Genomic DNA, 24,196 nt, shown 5'->3' with positions numbered 1-24,196 from the left:
AGGCTGGCTGTGACTTGTTTCTAGTACTATGGGTTGTGGTCTAGCTAAGACCAATGGTGTTCCTCCCTGAAAAATCCAATGGAAACTTCAGTTTCTCTTTCTTAAGTTCTGTGTACTATCAAGTTCTCTGCGAGACACCCTCTCCTATGAGTGAAGGAGTTCCTATAACAAGGCACAGGGAAGAAAAAGAAAAGAGAAGAACCTAGGGCAGGCTGACTCCAGGCTTGTTAAAAATGTTTTTTATGAAGGGGGGAATGAGATGGCCGCCAGCTACGCTGTCACCCCCAGACCAGGGCAGAGCAAGATAGACTTAATGAGCCAGTGCTGAGAAAATTGTTTACTTTTCTCCTAATTGCTAGATCTGCTTCTGTAAAGGAGGTCACTCACCATAACTGGCTGCCTGCTTGCTTGCATCAGCTCACATAGCCCACCCTATATATACCTTAAAAATGTTTAGGTTGTGGCTGCTCTCCCCTGATCTCTTTGGCATGTGTGGAGACAGCTGCCAGCCGGGTAATAAAGGCTCCATTCAGATACTTCGAAATTGACCCTGTGGTCTTTTCTTGCGCCATAACATCTGTTCTTTAAATTCCACCCTTCTAGATTTCTTCTGGGTTATTTTCATTGGCTTGTTTTTCTTGTGTTCACAAGGTCCCACCCATTGGTATTGGCTGATGTTTCTGCATGTATGGCACCACCACCAAGCTTTAGGTGAAAACTCCCACATTTGAAGATTTAATTGTTTGTGTTGATGATTTCTGAAATCCCTATCCTCAGGCCAGACCATATTTCCGAATCACAGAACCATATTTTATTGAATGCTTCATATTTCTCCCTAGACATTCCACAAGTATATCTCAAATCCACTAATTAAAAATTGAACTCATGTTCAGTCTCACGCTCTTAAATATCATCTCATACTCTTCTTAGTCTATATCCATGTAGTTACACTGTCTATTTCTGTCTTCTATATTTCTTTAGAAGCCATTTTTCTCCCTCTCCGCTGCCTTAATTTGGGATTCCTGCAATTTAAGGTCTGGATTATCATGAGAACACTCCAAGAGTCTCATATCTATGGCCCTTCAGCTTATTCTCCAGGTTGCTATTAGAGGGAACCACTTACTATTCTGCTTAAAATAACACCATGGCTTATTGCCCTTTATAAAGTCCAGACCTATTTACTTGGTATATAAATTCTTTATAATTATCCCTTCTTGCAATTAGACTCATCTTCCACCCCCCTGTCTACAAACATTGACCAGTTCATCTGTGAGCTTGTTGAGGTTCCCTGATATGGTGTATACTCTTATGCCTTTGTATATTGAAAACATCACAAATTCTGGGAATTCCTTTTCCTACTCAGGGTCACTACTAGCCCATCATTGCCTTTTTGAAAGTTAGAAACCACTTCTCTATCTAGGCAGTCAATTCTGTGGGTATTCATACAGGTGATAGGTGGTACCTTTGTTAGAAATAGAAAAAGATGCCTCCTTTGTGCTAAAGAAGCCACGTGTTGGGGTACAAGGCCTGATGCTTCAGCCTTTCTGATACCCTCTGCTGGGAACCCGTAGGCAGTGAGCAACCCTTATAATGGGGTGCAGTTACCCTGTTGCCACTGCCTCCACCTCTGGAAAATGCTTTAAGATTGGTCTTTATCTAGAATTTCTACCTCTCATTAAAATCAGCGGTTCTCAACCTGTGGGTTGTGACCAATGAAAATACATCCTGCATAACAGATATTTACATTACTATTCATAACAGTAGCAAAATTACAGTTACGAAGTAATAACGAAAATAATTTTATGGTTGGGGTTCACCACAACATGAACTGTGTTAAAGGGTTGCGGCATTAGGAAGGTTGAGAACTACTGCATTAGATCCATGGTTTTTATCATTTATTTGGTTATAGGCCCCTTGGACAATATACAGAAACCTGAGTCCCCTTTCCATGGAAAAAAACGTACAGCTAACATGCAGCATATCCATGAACTGTAGGTTAGAAAGCACATTCCCAGTGTTCTGAATAACTTTTTGGCTTTCATGGCCAGGATGAAGTTTGACACTCAGTAAATGGTTATGGAGCTTTGAGAGCTCTCCACCGTGCTCCTGACAATCCACTTCGGGGCTTTTGCTGTGTTTATATGACATTTGCAAACTGTCCCCTAACATTATTTAACATGCTGCCATCACTGCTTTCTTGTCTGTGTCCCCAACTGGACTCTGACATTTTCTAGGGTTGGCACTCGGCTCTGTTCCTAGCTGTAGTCTCAGCATCTAACTAGCACCTAGACCATAGGCAATAGGTGTTTGTTGAATGAATGAGATTCAGTAATGCTAAATGATTTAAGGTCATTCAACCAGTAGTGAAGGCCTTTGAGCTGATATCATATTTTCTTCATGTTCAAAGATATTTTATATTATGCGTGTGTAAGTATGGTTGGGTGACTCCTTAACCCATTGTTAGATTTAGTCAGACAATTTCTATTTCAGTGTTTGGATTAGTATACTAAAATAGTTAACCTACATTGGTAGGTATTGAATACAACTTCTCTATATTTTGTGAAATACATCCCCATCACTTCTGCTAAGGCATAAACAGACTTTTAATAGAATTTAGCTACAGTCTGTGAGTTGGAATGTATCAGTGAAGAGATGGAAACCAGTGTTCTCAATTTCTGACCTTGCTAAAAAACCCTACCCAGTCTTGGTCTCTAGATGTTTGTGTGGCTTTCTCACCATTCTTTTATTATTATTTTTTTAAATTAAATCATAGCTGTGTACAATAATGCAATTATGAGTTACAATGTGCTGGTTTTATATACAATTTGAAATATTTTCATCAAACTAGTTAACATAGCCTTCACGGAATTTTCTCACCATTTTTGAAATAGCACTCCTAATACTGGTTTAATCAATGTCTACTCCTTGTTTATCTTTCACCTTTTTGATCTCTGCCCCTGCCACTCCACCACGCCCCTGGGATGCAGGGAAGTTATCACAATTGAGTACTTCTGCTCTCAAGAGTCAGGATTTTTCCTCGATTAAAATCATGTTTATCTGGTTTCACAATTTTTCGTTAGTTTGCTCCCTATAATTCTGTTTCATTAATAATCCAGTTACTTGCATTATAATTGATTCTCTTTGACTCTAGTAAATTTCCTTTAGTTTTTTCTAAAAGTGAAATCATCCAGTTTGCCTTTCAAAATGGGACTCATAATTAGTTCTGGGTGAATGAAGACTTTCATGGAAACGAACAATACAGTTTTTTCCCTCTTTGAAAGATGGAGCCAACTTATGTTTGGGTTTGAAAGGGATGATTTCTGTTCCCTTTTCACAGGTCCTCCTCTGGGCAAATCCAATTTTTTATTAAAACAAACCCAGCTGCTTAGTCTTTTTTGGATTCATTTAAAACTTTACTTTTCTCCTGTGTTATAGAACTTGTTTCAACTCTTCATTAAATTTGTTGTCTAGAAATTTTACTTGTTTTTCACAAGCAAGTTAAAAAATGACAGTTTGTCATGGTGAGCAAGAAGCAAGTATTCCCAGGTTATTTAAATTGGATTAAAATATGCCAGAGCCGTGGGTGACAATAATAATCAAATACGAAGCCCTTTATCTTTAGGCTCTCCAAACAGCTAATTAAAAAAATCCTTTCTATTCAAGTGGATGGCTTTTTTATGACATGTGCTGTTTAGTCCCTCAACGGCTTTAAGTATCTGATTCTAAGTCAGAAGGGAGTTGTGTTGGCTTATTGTAATTCCTTTCCAGAATGCTTTAGTAGAATGTGAGTGTATATATAAATTTTATATGAACTATTTAACCATTTATTATAATTTTAATTTAACATACTTGGTATGGAAATCTCATGTTTTCATTAAAGCATTTTGAAAGCATTGCCTCAAATATAAATGTTCCTATCGTTTGAACTAAAGAATAAAAATGTGAAATACTGCTTCTGTGATTTTATCAGTCACACTGAGAGAAAGGAGTTATGGAAGGAACTGGGGACTCCTTCATTTCAGCAGCATGCCCTTGGAGATGGAGGGATTACCATTTTGACACCACTGGCAGGGTACCGTATCAGCGGGATTTTCGATCATGTGGTAGCATCATGTTTCCACTTAAAGTTTTTCTGATCAGTGACATCTTTATTTATATTTAAGTAACACTTGATAGGGGGTCTTGCTTATTGTCCAGACTAATCTTACCACGACTCAAGCCATTCTTCTACCTCAACCTTCCAAAGTGCTGGGATTACACCAATGGATGACATCTTGGTATTTGCAATTTCAGAGCAATAAATTGGAGGAAAAAAAAAGATTTCAAGAAAATCTCAGAAGAGAAACATTTAGAGAGCATCACCAATAGTAAGTTTGTTTTCAGATCTTTGTACCTTTGTAAGCGTGTTGTCCATAATAGCTTTTAAATTCAGGTGATAGTAACTTTTCAAAATATCTGGTATTGGATTATTGTCTGTTATATTAAGTACCTAATTTAACTCCACCATCATGTGAAGGTTGTTAAACTCTACCATCATCTAAGATTGGAGACATTTATACTCACCAAAGGATTCCTTAGTAGTTAATTGATTAGCAATGATACTAGTAAGTTTGAGGAATTTCCCATTATAAATAATTCGGAGGGCTTGATTCTTTGGTGATTATGTTGACTTCCAAGACACTAATGTAAAAAGGAAGATGTTTGAAATGAAGTACCTAAGAAGAACCTAAACCAGGGATTTATCTAGTGGACCAGAAACTATTGTACAGTTGTGCTTTTTCTAGACAAGAATTGAGAAATTATTAGCAGTTACTGTCAAAATTCCTAATTAGTGGTCATACGTATGCAAAAATAATTTCTCCCATGTGATTTGTGAATAACAGCCACTAATGTGTGTAAGGTGACTATGTGCTTATAATGTGGGTTATCTACTGTTTTATAGGCTTTATAGATAAGCTCCTGTCCTGACTTTTGGTAGCTAGGTTACCTGCACACTGATTGAAATAAGAAAAAAAAAAAAAAAAAAAGGAAAATATTTCTGGCCCTACATTAATTTTAAATGGGGTAGAATTAGAACCAAGCAGATGTATGTTCAAAGTCTTAGCTCCTGTTTGAATATCAGTATTGTTTTTTAATTTTTAAAACGGGGATGAGCATATCTATCTTACAGGCCATTGATATGAACTAAAGAAAATGTCTTATGTAAACAACATAGAGATTTGAAATGGTACTGTTTGCAGAAGTCTTAGCTGAGTGGGATCATGACTTTTCTTTGTAGTGACTGTGGCAGGTTTCTGTTCCCAGCAGAACTAGCATGTGGCCTCTCATTTTCACACAGAATGTTCATGGACTGCCTCCTGCTCTCTCCCCATTGTTGTATCTCACAGAATTTAAGCTCACTCGGAGGTGGGGGTCAGCATGTAGGTGACACCCTGGAGCATATTCCTCCTCTGAGCACAGAATCCTCCATTTTTTCCTATTTCTGACATTCTCCTTCCTCTATAATAAGCAGCTCCTTCTTGATTTGAGACACAAAAGTAGAAATGGAAAAGAATTCTCTCAATCCTCTTTGTTCCTTTGCAAAGGTACTTGGTCTGCTACCCAGGCCAGAAAATGGGTGGGAGATGGGTTGGGGTAGGACATGTCAATAAATGATGTCATCTTCCTTAAAACAAGCATCACTTATGCTTTAGTCACAGAATCTACTCTTCCAAAGTAGGCATGGAGTGGCAGAAGCCCGTGGGAAGCTAAACACCCAGCTAACTCAACTGTCTTGAGAGGAGAGCGAGCAGGAGGGAGGCCCTTGACTCAAGATGTTAATGTATTATTTCCCCTCCCATTCCCCCCACTTCATGAGTAGAGAATGGATGAGCATTTATTTCTAGGTTCAGCCTGAAGAGTGGTGGGGATAAGGGGCTAGGCTGAGAGCATTAATAGTCCAAGTCACACATGAGAAACGTCCTACGGCATGCTAGTTTTATGTTGAAACAGGGGAGACCTACTTACCAGGGAGGTCTTAGGTATGGGACTAGGAAATTGAATGGGTTTTTTCTTTGGAGAGTTCTAAATATGGCAAAGGAAGGATGGGAGATTCTCGCAGTCTTGAAAGATGGGAGGTAGTGCTGCCCTGTCTCCTTCCCATCATAGTCTTTCAGTTTCTTGAGTTTGTGTTCAGAATATGAAAGATCAATCACCCTTTTATGTAAAGGAAAAAAATAACATTTGTTCTCAGTTACCAGGCACACTATCAGAGAAGCTGAATTCAATTACATGCACATTTCCTTCTGCTGATTGTGACAGTCCCAGTTAGCCAGGAAAAAGAGAAGTTGGCTAAAGATCAAATTGACTTTTAAAGTCTACTGAGAAACACATGACAAGATACGTGTGGAATTTTTTTTTTATTTAGAGTATTGTATTAAAGAGAAACAAAAGAACAATAGCTCATGATATGAATGACCATTGCATAGCCAGAAATAATAAAAAGACTTCTTAGAAAAGGTAGATCCCTACATAATAAGTGCTTATCACACCTTCTTAGAATTAGTTTGTGGCGGAAAAAAATGTATAGGAAAGCTGTTAAGATTGTTAATAGTACAAAGATTTCATCAGAACAGACTCTCTACCCCCACCTCCCAAATTAGATTCTCCCAAAGCTGTCAAAGAAAGGAACACAAAATAGAAACATGAATAAGACATTCTTTCAAAATAGTCAATACCTTGCTAGTTTCAGCATGCTGTGATGTGTGGTTCAAGTAGCAGACCAGGAATGATGTTTTATGTGTTTTTTTTTTTTTTTTTTTTTTAATTTCTGTAAAGAAGGTTAGCCATGGACTTGAGCAGACTGTAAATCCAAGTTGCTGGAGAAACAGCTAATGATAGCAACCTGGGACAGCATCACGAAAATCTCAATGTGCTCTTTCTTAACACCTTGTTCCTGACTTCGTTCATTTGCTTCTGATTATTTTTAGTGTTGTCAATTATTTAGCTAACAGGCAGAAAACTAGGCTTTTATTGACATCCGAAGGGACTCTCCTGAGTGTAATAATGAAGGCAGTTTATTGAATGCCTGTGAGGTTGCTTTCTAATTGTACGCATTAATCTGCCCATGCAAGCTGGCTGAAAACACACAAGCAGATTGTACATGCAGATGGAGCACACAGGATGGTTTTATGAAAAGACCTCTGGAATGTACTTTTGCAGTACTGTCTTTTCCTTAAAAATCGAATGACTGTGACTATTTCAATGGGCGGCTGATAGCAGAACAGATTAATGGTGCATTAAGTCTGCTACTCTGGCTGGGGACAGACTCCAATTTCACAATTTAGAATTAGCTCTAAGATTCCTGAGCCTGACAGCAGAGGGTAGAAATGGGCATTTAACCTCGGCATAGTTTTCACCATTATTTTAGTCTTTGTAATTATTTACTACTTACAAAAAGTCAAATGTAATATTTTTAAGGATGGTCTCTTCTCTAACTCATTATTACTAGTATGTGAAAGAAGTGCAGTAACTGTTTTTTGAAGGTTTTAGATTATTTAAAACATTGGGTAAAATATGTCTGTGTTTTAAATTTTAAGTGGTAATTTATTTAGGGGGAAATGTAGTCATCTCTCTAATTGTATGTTTTTTGGATGAATGTAGAGACAAGTTTGAATTGTGAGGCTATTTAACCAGTGAGGGGTTTCGGGCAGAGTAGGAGTGAGGCAAAACAGATGCATTTTGTAGGCAGATTGTAGGAAAATGGGTCCTTTTAAGGAATTTCTGGAGATATAAAAATTGGTTACATTTGAAATTTAATTCACATCTAATTTACCTTTTTTCTCTTTTTTCATTAAATCATAGCTGTGTATATTAATGCAATCGTGGGGTACAATGTGCTGGTTTTATACACAATTTGAAATATTTTCATCACACTGGTTAACATAGCCTTCACGGCATTTTCTTAGTTACTGTGTTAAGACATTTGTATTCTACATTTGGTAAATTTCACATGTACCCTTGTAAGATGCACCATAGGTGTAGTCCCACCAATCACCCTCCATCTACCCATGCTCCGCCCTCCCCTCCTCACCCTATCCTACCCTGTCCCCTTTCCCCATATTCTTGGGCTATAATTGGGTTAAAGCTTTCATGTGAAACCTGTAACTTGGTTTCATAGGAGGGCTGAGTACATTAGATATTTTTTCTTCCATTCTTGAGATACTTTGCTAAGAAGAATATGTTCCAGCTCCATCCATGTAAACATGAAAGAGGTAAAATCTCCATCTTTCTTTAAAGCTGCATAATATTACATGGTGTACATATACCACAATTTATTGATCCATTCGTGGGTTGATGGGCACTTGGGTTTCTTTCATGACTTAGCAATTATGAATTGGGCTGCAATAAACATTCTGATACAAATATCATTGTTATAATGTGATTTTTGGTCTTCCGGACATATACCTAGTAGAGGAATTATAGGATCGAATGGCAGGTCTATTTTTAGATCTCTAAGTGTTCTCCAAACATCTTTCCAAAAGGACCGTATTAGTTTGCATTCCCACCAGCAATGTAGAAGTGTTCCCTTTTCTCCACATCCACGCCAACATTTCTGGTTTGGGGATTTTGTGATGTGGGCTGATCTTCTACTGGAGTTAGATGGTATCTCAAAGTAGTTTTGATTTGCATTTCTCTGATGATTAAGGATGATGAGCATTTTTTCATGTGTCTGTAGGCCATGCGCCTATCTTCTTCAGAGAAGTTTCTCTTCAAGTCCCTTGCCCAGCCTGAGATGGGATCACTTGTTCTATTCTTGCTAATACGTTTGAGTTCTCTGTGGATTTTGGTTATTTATTCATTTATTTATTTTGGCTGGGGCTGGGTTTGAACCCACCACTTCTGGCATATGGGACCGGTGCCCTACTCCTTAAGCCACAGGCGCCGCCCAGGATTCTGGTTATTAAACCTTTGTCGGAGACATAACCTACAAATATCTTCTCCCTTTCTGAGGGCTGTCTGCTTGCTTTACTTACTGTGTTCTTGGCTGTGCAGAAGATTTTTAGTTTGATCAGGTCCCAGTAATGTATTTTTGGTGTTGCTTCAATTGTGCAGGGGGTCCTCCTCCTAAAATATTCGCCCAGGCCGATTTCTTCAAGAGTTTTCACTGCACTTTCTTCTAGTATTTTTATAGTTTCATGTCTTAAGTTTAAATCTTTAATCCAGTGAGAGTCTATCTTAGTTAATGGTGAAAGTTGTGGGTCCAGTTTCAGTCTTCTGCAGGTTGCCAGCCAGTTCACCAAGCACCATTTGTTAAATAGGGAATCTTTTCCCCATTGAATGTTTTTAATTGGCTTGTCAAGGATCAAATAACCATAAGTAGCTGGGTTCATCTCTTGGTTCTCTATTCTGTTCCATACATCTACCTCTTCTGTTTTTGTGCCAGTACCATGATGTTTTGATCACTATCAATTTATAGTATAGTCTGAGGTCTGGTAGCATAATTTCTCCTGCTTTGTTTTTATTTCTGAGTAGTGTCTTAGCTATTCAAGGTTTTATCTGATTCCATATAAAACCAGGTATTTTTTTTGAAATCTTTAAAGTATGACAGCGGAGCTTTAATAGGGATTACGTTAAAATTGTATATGTCTTTGGGTAGTGCGGACATTTTAACAATGTTGATTCTTCCCAGCCATGAGCATGGTATGTTTTTCCATTAAGATCTTCAGCTATTTCTTTTCTTTGTAATAAAGTATTCATTTATAAAGCTTTAACAGTACAAAGTGCTTGGGTCTTTTAATCAAAGAATTATAAAGCTGCCATATAATTTCAAACCTGTGGCATGTCAGGCACAGTATTAGGGATATTATATAGACTTTTTTCCAACTAATTTTCAGATCAACCATATTGGGGATGTATCATCTCCATTTTGTAAGTGAAGGCTTAGGCAACTAAAATTTCCCTAAGTCAGAGATATTAATTGATGTAGCCAAAGGTCTTGAAATTTTGTGGGATGTCATGCTAGGTTTGAATTAATCTAGCTATGTTAATTCTGACCAGGAGCCAGAAGGTTTTATAATGACTCAGTGGTTAACTAAATGTTTTTGTGAGTTTTTTTGTTCTTTGTTTTGTTTTTAAGAAGTGGAGACTTAGTCTGTAGACCAGCCTGGAGTGCCGTGGCATGATCATCACTCACTACAAAATTCAACTCCTGGGCTTAAGCAATCCTCCCAGCTCAGTCTCAGTATCTGGGACTGCAGCCATGCAACACCACACCCAGCTAGTTTTTCTTACTTTTTGTAGAGACAGTGTCTGGCTATTTTGCTGAGGCTGATTTCGAACTCCTGGCTTCAAGTGGTCTTCCTACCTTGGCCACCCAGGGTGCTGAGATTATAGGTATGAGCTACTGTATCTGGCCTATTTTGAGGTTTTTATAAACCAGAACTTATGTAAATGAATTTTACTTCCCCAGGGAGTAAAAAGCAAGAGGTATATACTCACTGACGGAACTGTCAGGTCTGGTTTTCTTTCATTCACCCTCCCTGTTACAAGATTTTTTTTTTTTTTTAATCTTTTTTTTCCTGGTTTCCCAACCAACAGTGGGTAGACAGGGAGTGGTTTTATCCTTAGTAGAGTTTTGGTGGCCATTGTCTGATGGAATAGAGGCCTTACAGTTTTATGGGTAGAGTTTTTGCAGGCTTTTTCACCATGGTTGGTTTTTTTGTGTTTTTTAACGGCCTTCTGTAGGAGTGTCTGAGGTCATTATCTCAGCTGTCTTTGGACTTTACCATTTTGTCTGATCTCAGGGGTGTCTGTCCACAGCAGGTGCTATCTACTACACATATGTTTATTACTTTGAGAGGTCAGTAACTTTACTGTTGGATGTCACTCTGTACATAACTCATCAGTGACTCTATTTTGTTTGAGACATTTAGGGTCACAAAACATTACGTCTAGGGTTTAGGGAATATAATTCAGAGGCATGGTGTAATTTAAAGGTCAGGAATATCTGAGTTGGATGGAGGTGGTGAGTGTTACAGCAGCACAGGGTATCTGTGGAGGGGAAGACTTGGGCAAAGTTGATTTATGCCTCTTCCTAGTAAGATCTATTTGCCTAAAGTAGGCCAATAATAAACTTAGAAAATGTGTCTGCTTTCTCTCCAGTCAGCATATGTGAATGACATCATTTTCCCAGGCCCACCACTGGGTTATTACCAAAACTAAACTTACGTAGGGTAAATGGGCTTTTGTGAACTCTCCTGGCCACACTCTGTTCCTAGGTATAGTTCCCTACATTGTTTCCAGGGTGGCTTAGTTCTGAAAACCTCAGTTGGAAAAACTGTTGGAACTCAGCCCATTTCAAAACAGGGCCCTTCATTTCAAAGCTGCCACGTACCACCTTGAGCTCAGCCTGTCGATTGTAATATTGGGAAGTTTTCCCTCATTTCTGCTATCAGAACCATGCATCTCTTTTACTTTCATTTGAATAATGTGTGATTCATTCCTAGGGGGAACATCATTATCTATTTTAGTTTCCTAGAGCTTAAATCCAGGCAGAATTGCTGAATGTGCACACATAGGCCCCAGGTTTGCCTTCCAGTATGCTCACAAAACTTCTAATGCCTTTCATGGGAGCTTCCAGAAGACACTTAAGGGCTGGACTGATCACTTATCCATATGGTAGGCTTAAATACAACCTTGAATTTTATAATGCAGGTAAGGTGAATAAAAAGTCATCCTATTCATAACTTTCTATCTTAGGCTGATAATGTGAAGTTTTAGATATAAAAATTGTATATCTATTTTGTTCAGAATGAGACCAGCTTACGAAAAAAAATCTGGTCTGAGGGAAATCCTGCCTATTGAACATAAAATCATGTTGATGGTTAAGACCCTATCAAAATTTCCACCCACTATCCCTTCTTCCTGCAGACATCCTGTCCTATGTTAACTCCTTTTCATTCCCACAGCAACTACTCTCATGTCCATGTTTATCACATGCCACTTTTATGGCCAGTGTTTCTGTGAATCTTGGTCACCCCTATAGCTTTGTTACCATTTTTGCCACTTATCTCCTCTTCTCTTGGTTGTCTTAATGTGTTTTGTTAGGTTTATTTTTCTAAAACCCAGCTTTGGTCATGTCATTCCCCTACTTTAAAAGATTGCATTATTCCTATCTTTGTTTCCTGTGAGTTCTAGACTCCTTAGCCACACCATGGGGAACCATGGGTCACCTTAGTAAAAGATCAGGGAGGGCTTATCTCATTTGGGCCTGTGTCAGCTGTTTGAGGAGGGTTTAAGGAAGCAGGTCTTTGCTCTGGATTGGGTGTTATCAGGAGGCAGGGGAAGGTCTATGATTAGGCGTATTAGTCTTATGTAAAAGGCCAGAAGACTAGAGCGAGACTCATGCTATAATTAATAAAAAATCAGAAGTCATCTGAGCCAGCAGGTTGGGTATTTGGTCACTTTTATGACTTGTACAAGGTTTATGTATTTTTCTGTGTTCAAACACGTGATGGAATGGTGTTATTTTTGTCCTGATTCATTACAGTCAGAGTGACCTCTTCTGATGTTGATATTATTAATACATAAAATTGTTTACTTTCAACAGAACACCAAGGGCTACCTATGAGTGGCAGGTCAGCCTTCGTCTTTTCTTAATATGTACTTAATAATGGGTAAGAGATAAAAGCTGACTAATGCCTTCCTTGCAAAGTAATTTCACTTAATAATCTCATGACTGGAACCTAGTACCATCAATGTTGCCTTCTTGGGAGGTCAAGGTTTCTGGGGTTAGATTGCCTCGGTTCAACCTGTAACCTTTCTCCTTAGTAGTTGAGGAACATGATTTAACTACTTAGAACCTCTGTTTCTTTATGTGTAGAATGGGGGAAGGCTGTAGCAATAGGTGCTGAATAATAAGATTAATCAGATTAATAAATTGTGGTATATGTATACCATGGAATACTATGCAGCCTTAAAGAAAGATGGAGACTTTACCTCTTTCATGTTTACATGGATGGTGCTGGAACATATTCTTCTTAGTAAAGTATCTCAAGAATGGAAGAAAAAGTACCCAATGTACTCAGCCCTACTATGAAACTAATTTGGGGCTCTCACATGAAAGCTATAACCCAGTTACAACTTAACAATAGGGAGAAGTGGGAAGGGGGGTGTGGGTAGAGGGAGGGGGATCGGTGGGATCACACCTGTGGTGCATCTTACAGGGGTATTTGCGAAACTTGGTAAATGTAGAATGTAAAGGTTTTGGCACAGTAACTGAGATAACGCCGGAAAGGCTATGTTAACCACTGTGATAAAAATGTGTCAAATGGTTTATGAAGCGAGTGTATGATGCCCCATGATCATATCAATGTATTCAGTTATGATTTAATAATTTATTTTTATTGTTCTTTTTTTATTAATAGTGAAAAAAAAAAGATTAATCAATATAATCCACCTAAGAGATCTAGCATAGTCTGATTGAGACCCTGAATATAGTGTGATCAACTCCAAAAGGACAGCAGAGGAAGGGAGCTACTGAAAACCTCTTTTGACAAAGGAGACTCAATGTGAAGTCCTTGGAGTCCAAAGAGTGTTCCTGGTAAACATACGATACCTGGGGGAATGTGTGACCACTGCCCGCCCCCCTTCTGGAAACATCCTACCACCACAGCCAGCTGTATCACTTCTATGTGACTTCTGAGAGCTTTGTTGAAAAATATAACATGAAAATGAACTTTAGCCAAACAAATAATTTAAGAAAGAGGAAGATCTAAGACATCAAAATAATCAGGAATAAAGACAATGACACAGTCAAATATGTGCTTGGTTTTTTTAATTGGAGGACCTAATTAAATCATGGAAGACTTTAGCACTAGATAAGGCACAAAGAAGAGACCTGGACATGTGCTTCAATAAGTATATATTTTTCTTCTATAAGTGAAAGCTTATGAATTCCAGATATTGATAGAAAAATAGTTATGTTTGTATATGTTAATTATATGTACAAATAGGAAATATAACACAAACATGAGAAAAGTACAACAAATGAAAATTTTAATAATATAAATAATTTTAATAATAAGAAAACATTAAATCCAATAACACATTATTCACAAAAAAGGCATATAGGCCAAATTTTCTTATTAAAAGAAAAGCTTTTGGATACAAAAATTCAAATCTAGCTATACACTATTACGAAGGATATCTAAAACAGGGTTTGAAAACAAAAGCATAGAAAATATATCAATAAATGCTAACAAAAGAAGCAATAGTAATATGAGATTTAAGTAATTGAATTCAAGGTGAAAAGCACTCAATAGGATAAAGGAGATTTTATGCAGATAAAATGGGTAATCCAAAAGAAAATGAGTCATAAATCTTCATTTTTATAGCAACATAGATTTGAAGTATATAGGACAAAACTGTTCAAGTCTCTAACATTGACTATAGATTTGCCAATTTTTCCTTTTATTTAACTAATTCTCCATAGAAATTAACAGATCAAGGGAACCAAAAAAACTATATAAAGAAAAGACAATCTGAATAACAGTGACAGTTTTAAAATGCTATAACCAGTATATGAAAACACATATTACTTATAAATACTGACTTTAAAAAGATTAAATACTACAACAAAATTAGCCAGGACCAAGGCCTGAAAGACTTTTATTTTTATTTATTTGTTTATTTTGCAGTTTTGGCCAGGCCCAGGCTTGAACTCTGCCACCCCCAGTATGTGGGGCCAGCACCCTACTCCTTGAGCCACAGGTATCACCCCTGAAAGACTTTTAGTTAAACTTAACTCCCACCCCCATCCTAAAAAGAGGCAATACCTGAGAATAATCTAGTAAAATTAGAAATTAAGCAGTAAGAGATTTTAAACATCTATACACTTAAATTTTTAAAATTCTTTTTTAAATGACTGCTTGGGGGTGGGAATGAAACCAAAATTGAAATTACTTTGGGGTAAAAATAAAACCTTTAAAGCCAGTGGGAATAACAAAGTATTATTGGCATTATAATCAATATATAAATAGATCTATTGAATGTTATAGAGAACCTATAAATTTTAATAGGCCCATGTTTATTTGGAAATTTAACATTCAGGACTTTACAGAACATCTGGTAGTCTGTGCCTTGCTCTAATTACCTTCCCCCAATGTAAACCACCATTCTTGTATCATTCTATCTGGAAAGATATATGCCTGACAACTCATGGTGCTGTCTTCTGAGGTAGGGTTCAAGGGAATGCTAAGGAGGACCTTCAGTCTTTTATACTTTAAACCCTTCTCTATTTTCTATTTGTTCTCTGACTCCCATTACACTCATGTATTTTCTAATTAAAATCAAAGCATTAAAGACTAGTGAAATGAGAGAATTGGTTGAAGTGTGTGGGACAGTTTGATTATTATGATTAGGTACACAGTCTAGCCTTTCCAGTGTTGCTGCTTAACATTCATGTTTTGCCCCATACATCTGGTTCTTGTGATCTCTTACACAGGACTCGTGCAACTATGGCAGTACATTTTCTCCCACTCTCTTACTTACAAGGGCTCTGAGTGCTTCTTTGTATATGAATGCCTTTGGTTTACACCAAGTTATGTGAAATTAACTCAAAATACCTCTTTAGATTGTCCTGTAATCCATACTGCTAAGCACATAGCAGATACTCAGGAGATATTTGTTGCCTGCATGAATGCGTGTGTGAACGTAATAAGAATGATTGCTTACTCGCTTAAACCCTGTGGTGGCAAAGTTCAGGTTTGTGAAGCTATTACAAAATACAGGTAGAATGCGTTGTTAGTACTTATACAGACGGTTTTTAAGACACACTGAGGTTTTACTTCCAAATGTGTTATATAACATGAATTATTCATAAGTCAGAATCATGAGGACCTAATTATGCATATTAAATAACCATCTGTAGTACCATAGTAGTTCTTAAGTTCACCAAGGGTGCTTTTAAGAAATACGGATTCCCGGATCCAATTCTAGACATGCTGAATTAGAAAGTCAAAATGCTTGAGTCTGGCAATTTCTAGCAAGTACCTGGGAAGCTATTCTATGAAATCCAGAATGGCATCTGCTAACCCCTTCCCTAGTAAACACCACCACAATGTGTGTGATTTTTCTCTTTTTGAGAAACATATTAGACACAGAAAATACATATCAACCACTAAGGTCACACTGTTAAGATTTTATGTACATTTGGTTAAATTTAAAAAATACCATGGGGACTGAGAAAGTGTTATCCTTTCACATTCATCCCCTCTTCTCTTTCCCTGGCAGTAACCAGGGAAAGTAACATTGTCAATGGCCCTTAGCCAAAACCCACCAGGAGCATACGTGGAGTTGAACAGGTTGGGTTTATTACTCATTATAGCGAAGGAAAACATACCCTAGGGCACACTTGAACCTAGAGTTCTACAGCACACTTAAATTATGTTGATCAAAAAAAGTAAAAAAAAAAAAAAAAAAAAAAAAAAAAAAATGCTTACTGTGCTTTCAACTTTCAAAAATCTTCAAAAAAAAATTTGGCAGCCTAAGATCCTCTCACAGCGTACCCGTTGAAAATCATTGCCATAGGGAATAGAATGATCTTATCTTGATAAGAAAAGGGTAGAATCTGTTACTAGGATTTGAGCGTGGTTGGGTAATTTTGGGAAAGTTCTAAGAAAATGAGGTTGCTCTGGATGAGTGTCATTGAATGTAGAGAGAATTTTATGATTGGGCATCTCAGAAATCTTATCTATAGGGAGGACAGACTAGACTGGAATAAGCATGAAGCTGTACAACTATGGCTAACAGGTAAAGAAGTAGCAGTCTTTCATTTAGGGAGAGGAGGAGATGTTTGGCAATTTGTGGACTGCAGGATGACTTGTGTGAAGCGGATGTTCTGTGTGACTTTGTGGTCAGCAGTAGAACAAGGCTTACCTACAGCATCAGATCAGTTTATAAAAACATGAGGTCTAGATATGAACATCAGATCAATTCCTGGATGTCAGGAGCTGCTTCTATTCTTCTTACCATGCAAGTTTTTCTAATTTTACTATATGTGTGTGTGAATTCACAAAAAGTTCTTTTTAATACTATTGTATCATAATTTCTACAAATGTTTCCCCTTCCCTACTAGACATTGTTTTGAGACCTAACCATATTGATTCATGATGTAAATCTGATTCATTCCCTTCTTCCACACCTACCTTTTCTTCCTCTCACTTTTTCTTCCCCCCTTTACCTTTCTTCTTTCTCTATCTCTGGGACTCTACAAATAGTGCTCCATTTTAGATTTCCTTGGACACTTACACAAGAGCCTGTCTAGGGTAGACATCTAGACTTTGTGCAGTATTCAACTCTACCAGTATTGTCAAAAAATGCTCTGTAAAGTGGTAAGACGAACTTATTTTCCCATCAGCAATTTAGAAGACCAGTTCTGCCAGGCATTCCCTGGTATTGGGGCAAGATTTTCATTCTGTTTTTTTTTTTTTTTTTTTTTAATATGACAGGTGTAAAATGGCATTTTGTTTTAATTTTAGTGTCCCCAGCTATTATTGAGATTGAACATCTTTTCACATGGATATTGTTCATGAGAAACAGCCATGTGAGGCTAAAAGCAAGACCTCTGAAGCTAGCTTTCCAGGTCTGGGTTCTGGTTTTGACATTGACTAGCTATAGAACCTTGAGCAACTTCTATTAATTGGACATAATAATGGAACCCTCATGAGATTGTCATGAAGTTAACATACGTAAAGTGCTTGTAACAGAGCCTGACACAGAATACGCTTAAGTCCTAAGTTGTTGCTTTTTAAAATTATTAATTGGATTTCTTCTGTGATGAGTGTTTCTACCTTCTTCCTACTTTTCTGTTAGGCAGTTTATCTTTTTCTGTTTGGATTTTTAGCATTCTTTATATATTTACATGTTTATAAAGATTCTGTCTATGTATAATTCAATTACACTAAAAAATGTTTATGAGCTATAAGTATACTGTAAGCGTATATATTTTAAACGAGAGCAAGACACAGTACATTTTATATTCTGTGTGGTTAATGTATTAAATATCCCTGCTTCCCCTGAGAAAGAGTATCATATCTATAAGACATGCTGAATATTATAGAATATACTATAGAAGTGGATTGAATAGAAGTGAACACAAATATTCTCCAAGTTTTCAGTAATCTAAGAATATATCACAGCATTGATAATACGAATAAAAATGTTTGATTTTATTTTTTAATTTGTTTTTTACTGTACAGACTGGTATAGCATAGCAACTCATGAGTTTAAACTTAGTCAAAAATTCATCTGTAGAACAAAAATAAAACTCAAAGCTGCTGTATTAAAAAAAAAAACCTCATCAAATTTTTTTTTTTTTTTTTTTTTTTTTTTTTTTTTTTGTAGAGACAGAGTTTCACTGTACCGCCCTCGGGTAGAGTGCCGTGGTGTCACACGGCTCACCGCAACCTCTAACTCTTGGGTTTACGCGATTCTCTTGCCTCAGCCTCCCGAGCAGCTGGGACTACAGGCGTCCGCCACAATGCCCGGCTATTTTTTGGTTGCAGTTTGGCCGGGGCTGGGTTTGAACCTGCTACCCTTGGCATATGGGGCCGGCGCCCTACTCACTGAGCCACAGGCGCCGCCCATCATCAAAAATTTAATACTGTAGTTTTCCTTCATAAAAGACTGCATAGCAAGTGCACAGATAAATATTAGTCTTTGACTGAGATAAACCAAAATTAGGCCCCAAACCTACTACAAGTCAAATCTCAAAGTGGCAAATTGGAATCTGTCCAAATTTTCTGTTGTGTTATATATTTTTGAAATATCTGGATCATCAGCCAGGACTTGAACATTTTTGTCATGCAGGGATTTTTTGTAACAGAATTCGACACACTCTCTCTCTGTATCTCTCTATTAAAGTGTTTCAGTCCTCCCAGTGCATTGAAAGAGATATTCAGTCTTCCTAGTGTTGGCACCTGAAGAGTTCTGATGTTGTTTAGATCCCTTTCCTTTCTCAGAGGTTTACAGAAGCCCACCCAGAGCTTCCAGTCATGAAACAGTCTGGGTCAGTCATCACCTTCACATACAACCTTCAAAGCATGGAGTAATACAAGGGTAATAATGTTCATTTATCTGATAACTCTAGTTATAAGAAACAGACAGGGTTTAACTTCTACTAGTATTGACAGTGACATTCCAACACCAGTCTGCCCTTGCCTGGGGCCGTGACACTAGTTTGGAAGCCAGCAGGACGTGTCTGTAGTGTGTGAGATGAGGTGTGTGTGGTAGATACAATTTGCTGGCAGCCATTTCAATGTAGGATGGTGATACTGCAGTGAGGTCTGATGGAGATTCTCAGGTTGCTGAAAGTGAACTGGCTGTGAGGGTTGGGAAGCTGTCTGGAACACACTCAGTTGTGCTTGTCCTGTTTGCTTCTGTCACATCATTATCATGAGCAATCAATAGCCGTTCAATACACTGCACTAGGAAATCCCAGGAATAAGCAGTAAGACGACTCAGTCTTGTAGGCCACATTGGAGAAAGATGAAGTATAATCCTTAAGCCACACAGGCAGCAGGATACTTCCAGGAAGTAATTTGCACATTTAGCCACAGAGAGTTTAGTTTTTTCCTAAGCAAATCATAGGCCAGCCATCATGAAGATCTGTTTCACGTACTGCTTTAGGGAGATAATATTCAATGATATGGGCGAGAGGCTCCATGGAAGCATTTTTAATAACAGTTCCATATGTAGCAAGTTGTTTTGATAATACTAGATTCAGATTAGTCATACAAACCACACTGTTAAGCTGCTCCAGCTTAGGCACATTGTCGTCTTTTTCTTCAAATTGACTTGCTAGAAGCAGACAGGAAAGCACAACCAAATGCAGCTGCTGGATAGAAATGTCACACGATCCATAAACAGGTCCAGCAAATAGCGTGATGCTGGGCTGAAGGGCAAAGCGTGAAACAGTTGCTCACCATGGCAATCAAGTCAGCAAAATACTGTCTGGCCTTCATAAGAGGGCAACTTCAGCTCCTAATAAAATAGATAAGTCAGCAATGTAGTTTATTAGTGCGTCCAAAGAATACATTATCATCAATTGTTGTATCCCAGGAATGTAAGGATGGTTCATTAATAGGAAACCTTATACCAAAGCGCTTGGTGCATATCAGCATCCAGCTGTCCTGGCCACTACTGCCCCTTCAGCTCCATGGAACCCAGTGGCACACTGAACCAGATGCAGCAACTTTCCTCCCAAACCAAATACCCTACAGTCCTAGTTCACTGGCATGTGAGGGATACCAGCCCCACTCATGCTATGGACAGTTGGCTGCAAAGTGCTATCCTCAGTTTGGGCCCAACCTGAATTTATTTTTATTTTTTATTTTTTGGGACAGAGTTTCACTTTGTCACCCTTGGTAGAGTGCAGCAGCAGCAGCATAGCTCACAGCAACCTCAAACTCTTGGGTTCAAGCGCATCTCTTGCCTCAGCCTCCCAAGTAGCTGGGATTATAGGCACCTGCCACAACACCTGGCTATTTTTAGAGACAAGGTCTCGCCCTGGCTCAGGCTGGTCTCAAACTTGTTAGCTCAGGCAATGCACCTGCCTTGGCTTCCGAAGTGCTGGGATTATAGGTGTGCTTGGCCCTAGATTTATTTTTAAATAAATTGGTTGGGGGGGTCTCATGAGAGCTAAAAGGGGGCAGAAAAGTGGTAGATAAGTTTGCTCAAGTTCTTTGCAGGAATGGCTCTCATTTCAGACCTACACTGTGTGCACTTAGAATCAGGAGCTCACTTGGAATAGTCTCATTCAGCATGGGAGAATAGCATTGGGTCAACTATGACATCATGTCGGATAAAGAAAACCTAACTGGCTACAGCAATCCCCCTGTGTCATGCTAAGCAATTACTAAGATATAACTAAACTGTAGCTCCTTGGTGAAATATTTTTCAACAGATCTCTGTATGAAAGGCTGAATGCAGAGAACCACAGAACCAAAATCTTAACTGAAAGATGAAGGGTAGCTTTCTTTGCCTATCATTGGAAGCAGTATTGATGGCCTTCTGGTTTTGATTGTGATTATAGTCACCCTGTTCAAGTGTGACTTTTTTAGAAAAAAAAAAAAATATGAGCTCAACTTGGAAGAGCATAAGGAAGGCCCAGCTGAAATCAGAGAACCTGTTCACAGAAGGTTAGGAGCTGACTCCTCATCCCTGGAGAGAATGATCAATCCATCCTTGAATGTCTGGAAACTTGGTGTCCTTATGTTAATTACTTTTTCCTTTAGGATGATCTAGACTCTAAATATAGAGCACTAGGGAACAAATTGTTTGTAGAATATTGTTGTTAACTATACATTTTCCCAAAGGTACGTTATGTGAAAAGTAAATTTGGGGAACAGTTTGTATTAAATAAAGTTAAACTGTTTTCTTTACCAAACCAAACAAAAAAGAACACCACCCCCCCCCCACACACACACAAAAACACGGTTCTTCTGGTTGTTCTGCACAGGAAGGCCTTGGAGGTAAATAATCAGGTTACTACCAAAGGAATTGTGTCTGGGATGTTCTTAATGTCTCTCCTCCAGCTGAGTGAAGGGTTTACTGAAGTTTAGGCTTTGTGAATCAAGAAGGTGGCATTCAATAAGGAGACTTTTATTATAATACTGAGAAAGTTAAGTTTCCTCTTCTTGTGATGGTGGCTACTCATCAAAACCTCGTGTTATGTAACTGAAGAATTCAATTCCATTCCTTCCACAACATCTGGGATTTCTTCTATGTTAGTATTAATATCATCTGCCACTCCACCAGCAACAAGAGGCAAACTAATTCTTTTACTGGATGAATAATCCCTTTCAAATTTTATCTTGTTTACTTTTTTTAAAATTTCTGATTAATATATGGGTGCAAACCATTAGGATACATTGTTTGCATTTGTTAGATAAAAGTCCAAGTTGTAGTTGAGCCCTTTACCCAGGAGGTGTGCCACATACCCCTACATTGCACCGGATAGGTGAGAGCTTACCAAGCCCCCATCTCTTCCCCTTTCCCCTTCCCTTTTCTTACCCACTCCCACACTTTTTTTTTGGGGGGGGGGTTTATCTTATTTACATTATGGTTCACTTCAATTAAATCTTGTAATCCAGGATACTGAGCATCTTCTATGCTGTTCCTACTTTCAGGAATATTTGTAAATGTAGTCTTATTGTCTTACTCAGTTTTGATACTCTGAGGATCAGGGTTCTCTGCTAATGTAGTTTATCTTAGGAGGCACACTGCATCCCTGCTCTGAGACACAGCTTTGCTGACAGACTTAGGAGTTCTAAGTCTTTCAGAAGAGATGGCAAGTGCTGAAAATGATTTAAAGGAACTTTCAACTCTGAAAAATCCAGCATCAAATGCTTTTATTTTTGAACTTCCTTTGGTGTTGCAGAGGCTGCTGCCTCAGCATGTTCTTTCTGCTTAATTTTCTCATTCCAGTTTTTATGGCAGTGAGATTTCTAGCTGCAGTTTTTCCACAACCATCTTGTTTTGGTTCACTCACTAAAGACAATTGTTTTTCGTAAGACTTTTTTGCTTGTATAACTATTGTTTTGCCACTCAGCTTCCTTAAGCTTGGTCTGATTGTTGAATTTTTGGTTTACATCTTCTAATATCTCCACATCCTTCCAGATCTGTATGAGTAGTTTCCTTTTCACTTCATTTATATTCATGATCGTTCAGTAGTCCTTCACATTGTTTGAACTTTTCCTTCATAAGGAAAGTTTGACTAACTGCTGTGCGCATAAGATCTTTAGCATCATCTGGAATGTCCAATTCAAGCTTCTTGTCCCATTCAAGGCAATGTGAAGTTCATTTCTTAGTTTCTGAATGAAACTGGAGCATTTCTGAAATATGGCACATCCTGTCCCACTTGGGGTATCTATCCTTTATTTATTTGAAGTGAGGGCCCTTGTTACAGGAAGGCATTTTGACTTTTTAATAGTAGCTTTGTTATGATTTAAGACATGTTCTTCATTCCAGACTGTTAGGGAACCCAAAGGACATTGTAATTGAATCTTGACGTACTGTCTTGGTGGCATACACTTTACATTTTAGTGCCAATATTTGTTGCTTTTTGAGTCTTCTGTTTTACAAGGGGTCCAGGTGTAACTGAGTATCAAGAAAGCATTAGCACTTTTGAGAGTCATAGATGTTACTTCCTAGGTCTTCAGACCATCCAGTGGGTGAAACATAAACTCTTTCGGTGCAAAAGAATTCTTCCTTTTCATTTTTGCAGTATTTGTCTTGTTGGCGAGATTCAATCTGGATCTGTTCCATTTGTCGTACTATTGTTTGTGAACCCAAAGTATTTTCTTCACTATCAACTTTATAAGAAATGTCCTTTTCAGGTTTTGTTTCTCTGTTTTTGGTGAGTCTTCCTTTTTGTGGTACCTTTGTTTCTGGTTCCTTACTAGTGGTTTTTGAGACTGGCTTTCTCACTGGAGTAGATGAGCCTGTTCCAATCTGCTTTGCAGCTTGAGTAGCTGATCAAGTCACCCTCACCAATGCTCTACATTTTTTATTTTTGTTTTTTTAATTGTCCAACACTTTATTTTCAGGAGTTTGTCTTTGACCAGCTCATATTACTTGAACATCATTCCCATTATCAAGCTTAGTCTGCTCCATCTGTTCTTGGGTCTTTGACCTTATAATCCATACAGGAGATGAAATAGCTTTTTTTGGCTCAGCTTTCATAACATTCTGGTTTGATGAAAGAAAACAAGGCATTTCAAGTCTATAAAGATTTACTTTAAATATTCCTCATGTTCAGCTTTCTCTGCTGCTTCAATATTTGTAGTTGCTTTGTATTTTTGGAGATTTTTTTTTGGGGGGGTAGGTCATCTAGAACCAAGCCATTGACCTTGGCTTGATTGATACTGGCTTTTTCTAGAACAAGCTCTTGATGTCTCACCTAATTTAACAAGAATTCTATCTTCCAAGGTTGGAATGTTAACATCTTTCAAAGGTTGGAATGTTAACATCTTTCAAACGAAAGTGTCTATTTTGTTCATAATCCTTATGTCCATTTTGTTTCTGACACAGTAATTCCCTGTGAGCAATTTTAGTCCTAATCATTTCAGTACTTAAATCCTTTGTTTGGACTAGTAAAAATATGAAGACATCCCAAGGCACCTTCTAGTGTGAAACCTCAACCAGGTTCAAAGTA

General features: G+C 37.9%; 1 protein-coding gene and 1 pseudogene across 1 annotated transcript in view; one reads left to right on the top strand and one right to left on the bottom strand.

Annotated features, from left to right (window-relative positions):
• The window catches only part of EPSTI1 (epithelial stromal interaction 1), a 138,529-nt gene that overhangs the window by 39,978 nt on the left and 74,355 nt on the right, over positions 1-24,196 (top strand). The window contains exon 6 of the mRNA XM_053563781.1: positions 4,294-4,367. Coding sequence (XP_053419756.1) covers positions 4,294-4,367 — 74 coding nt within the window. The remainder of the gene's footprint in view (positions 1-4,293; positions 4,368-24,196) is intronic.
• On the bottom strand, positions 19,032-20,199 carry LOC128566768 (cyclin-J-like; annotated as a pseudogene).

Source organism: Nycticebus coucang, chromosome 15 (genome assembly GCF_027406575.1).
Source record: "Nycticebus coucang isolate mNycCou1 chromosome 15, mNycCou1.pri, whole genome shotgun sequence".
In the NCBI taxonomy this organism is placed as follows: Eukaryota; Metazoa; Chordata; class Mammalia; order Primates; family Lorisidae; genus Nycticebus; species Nycticebus coucang.
Note: the sequence above shows the minus strand (reverse complement) of the source record. Positions and strands in the feature narration are given on the sequence as shown.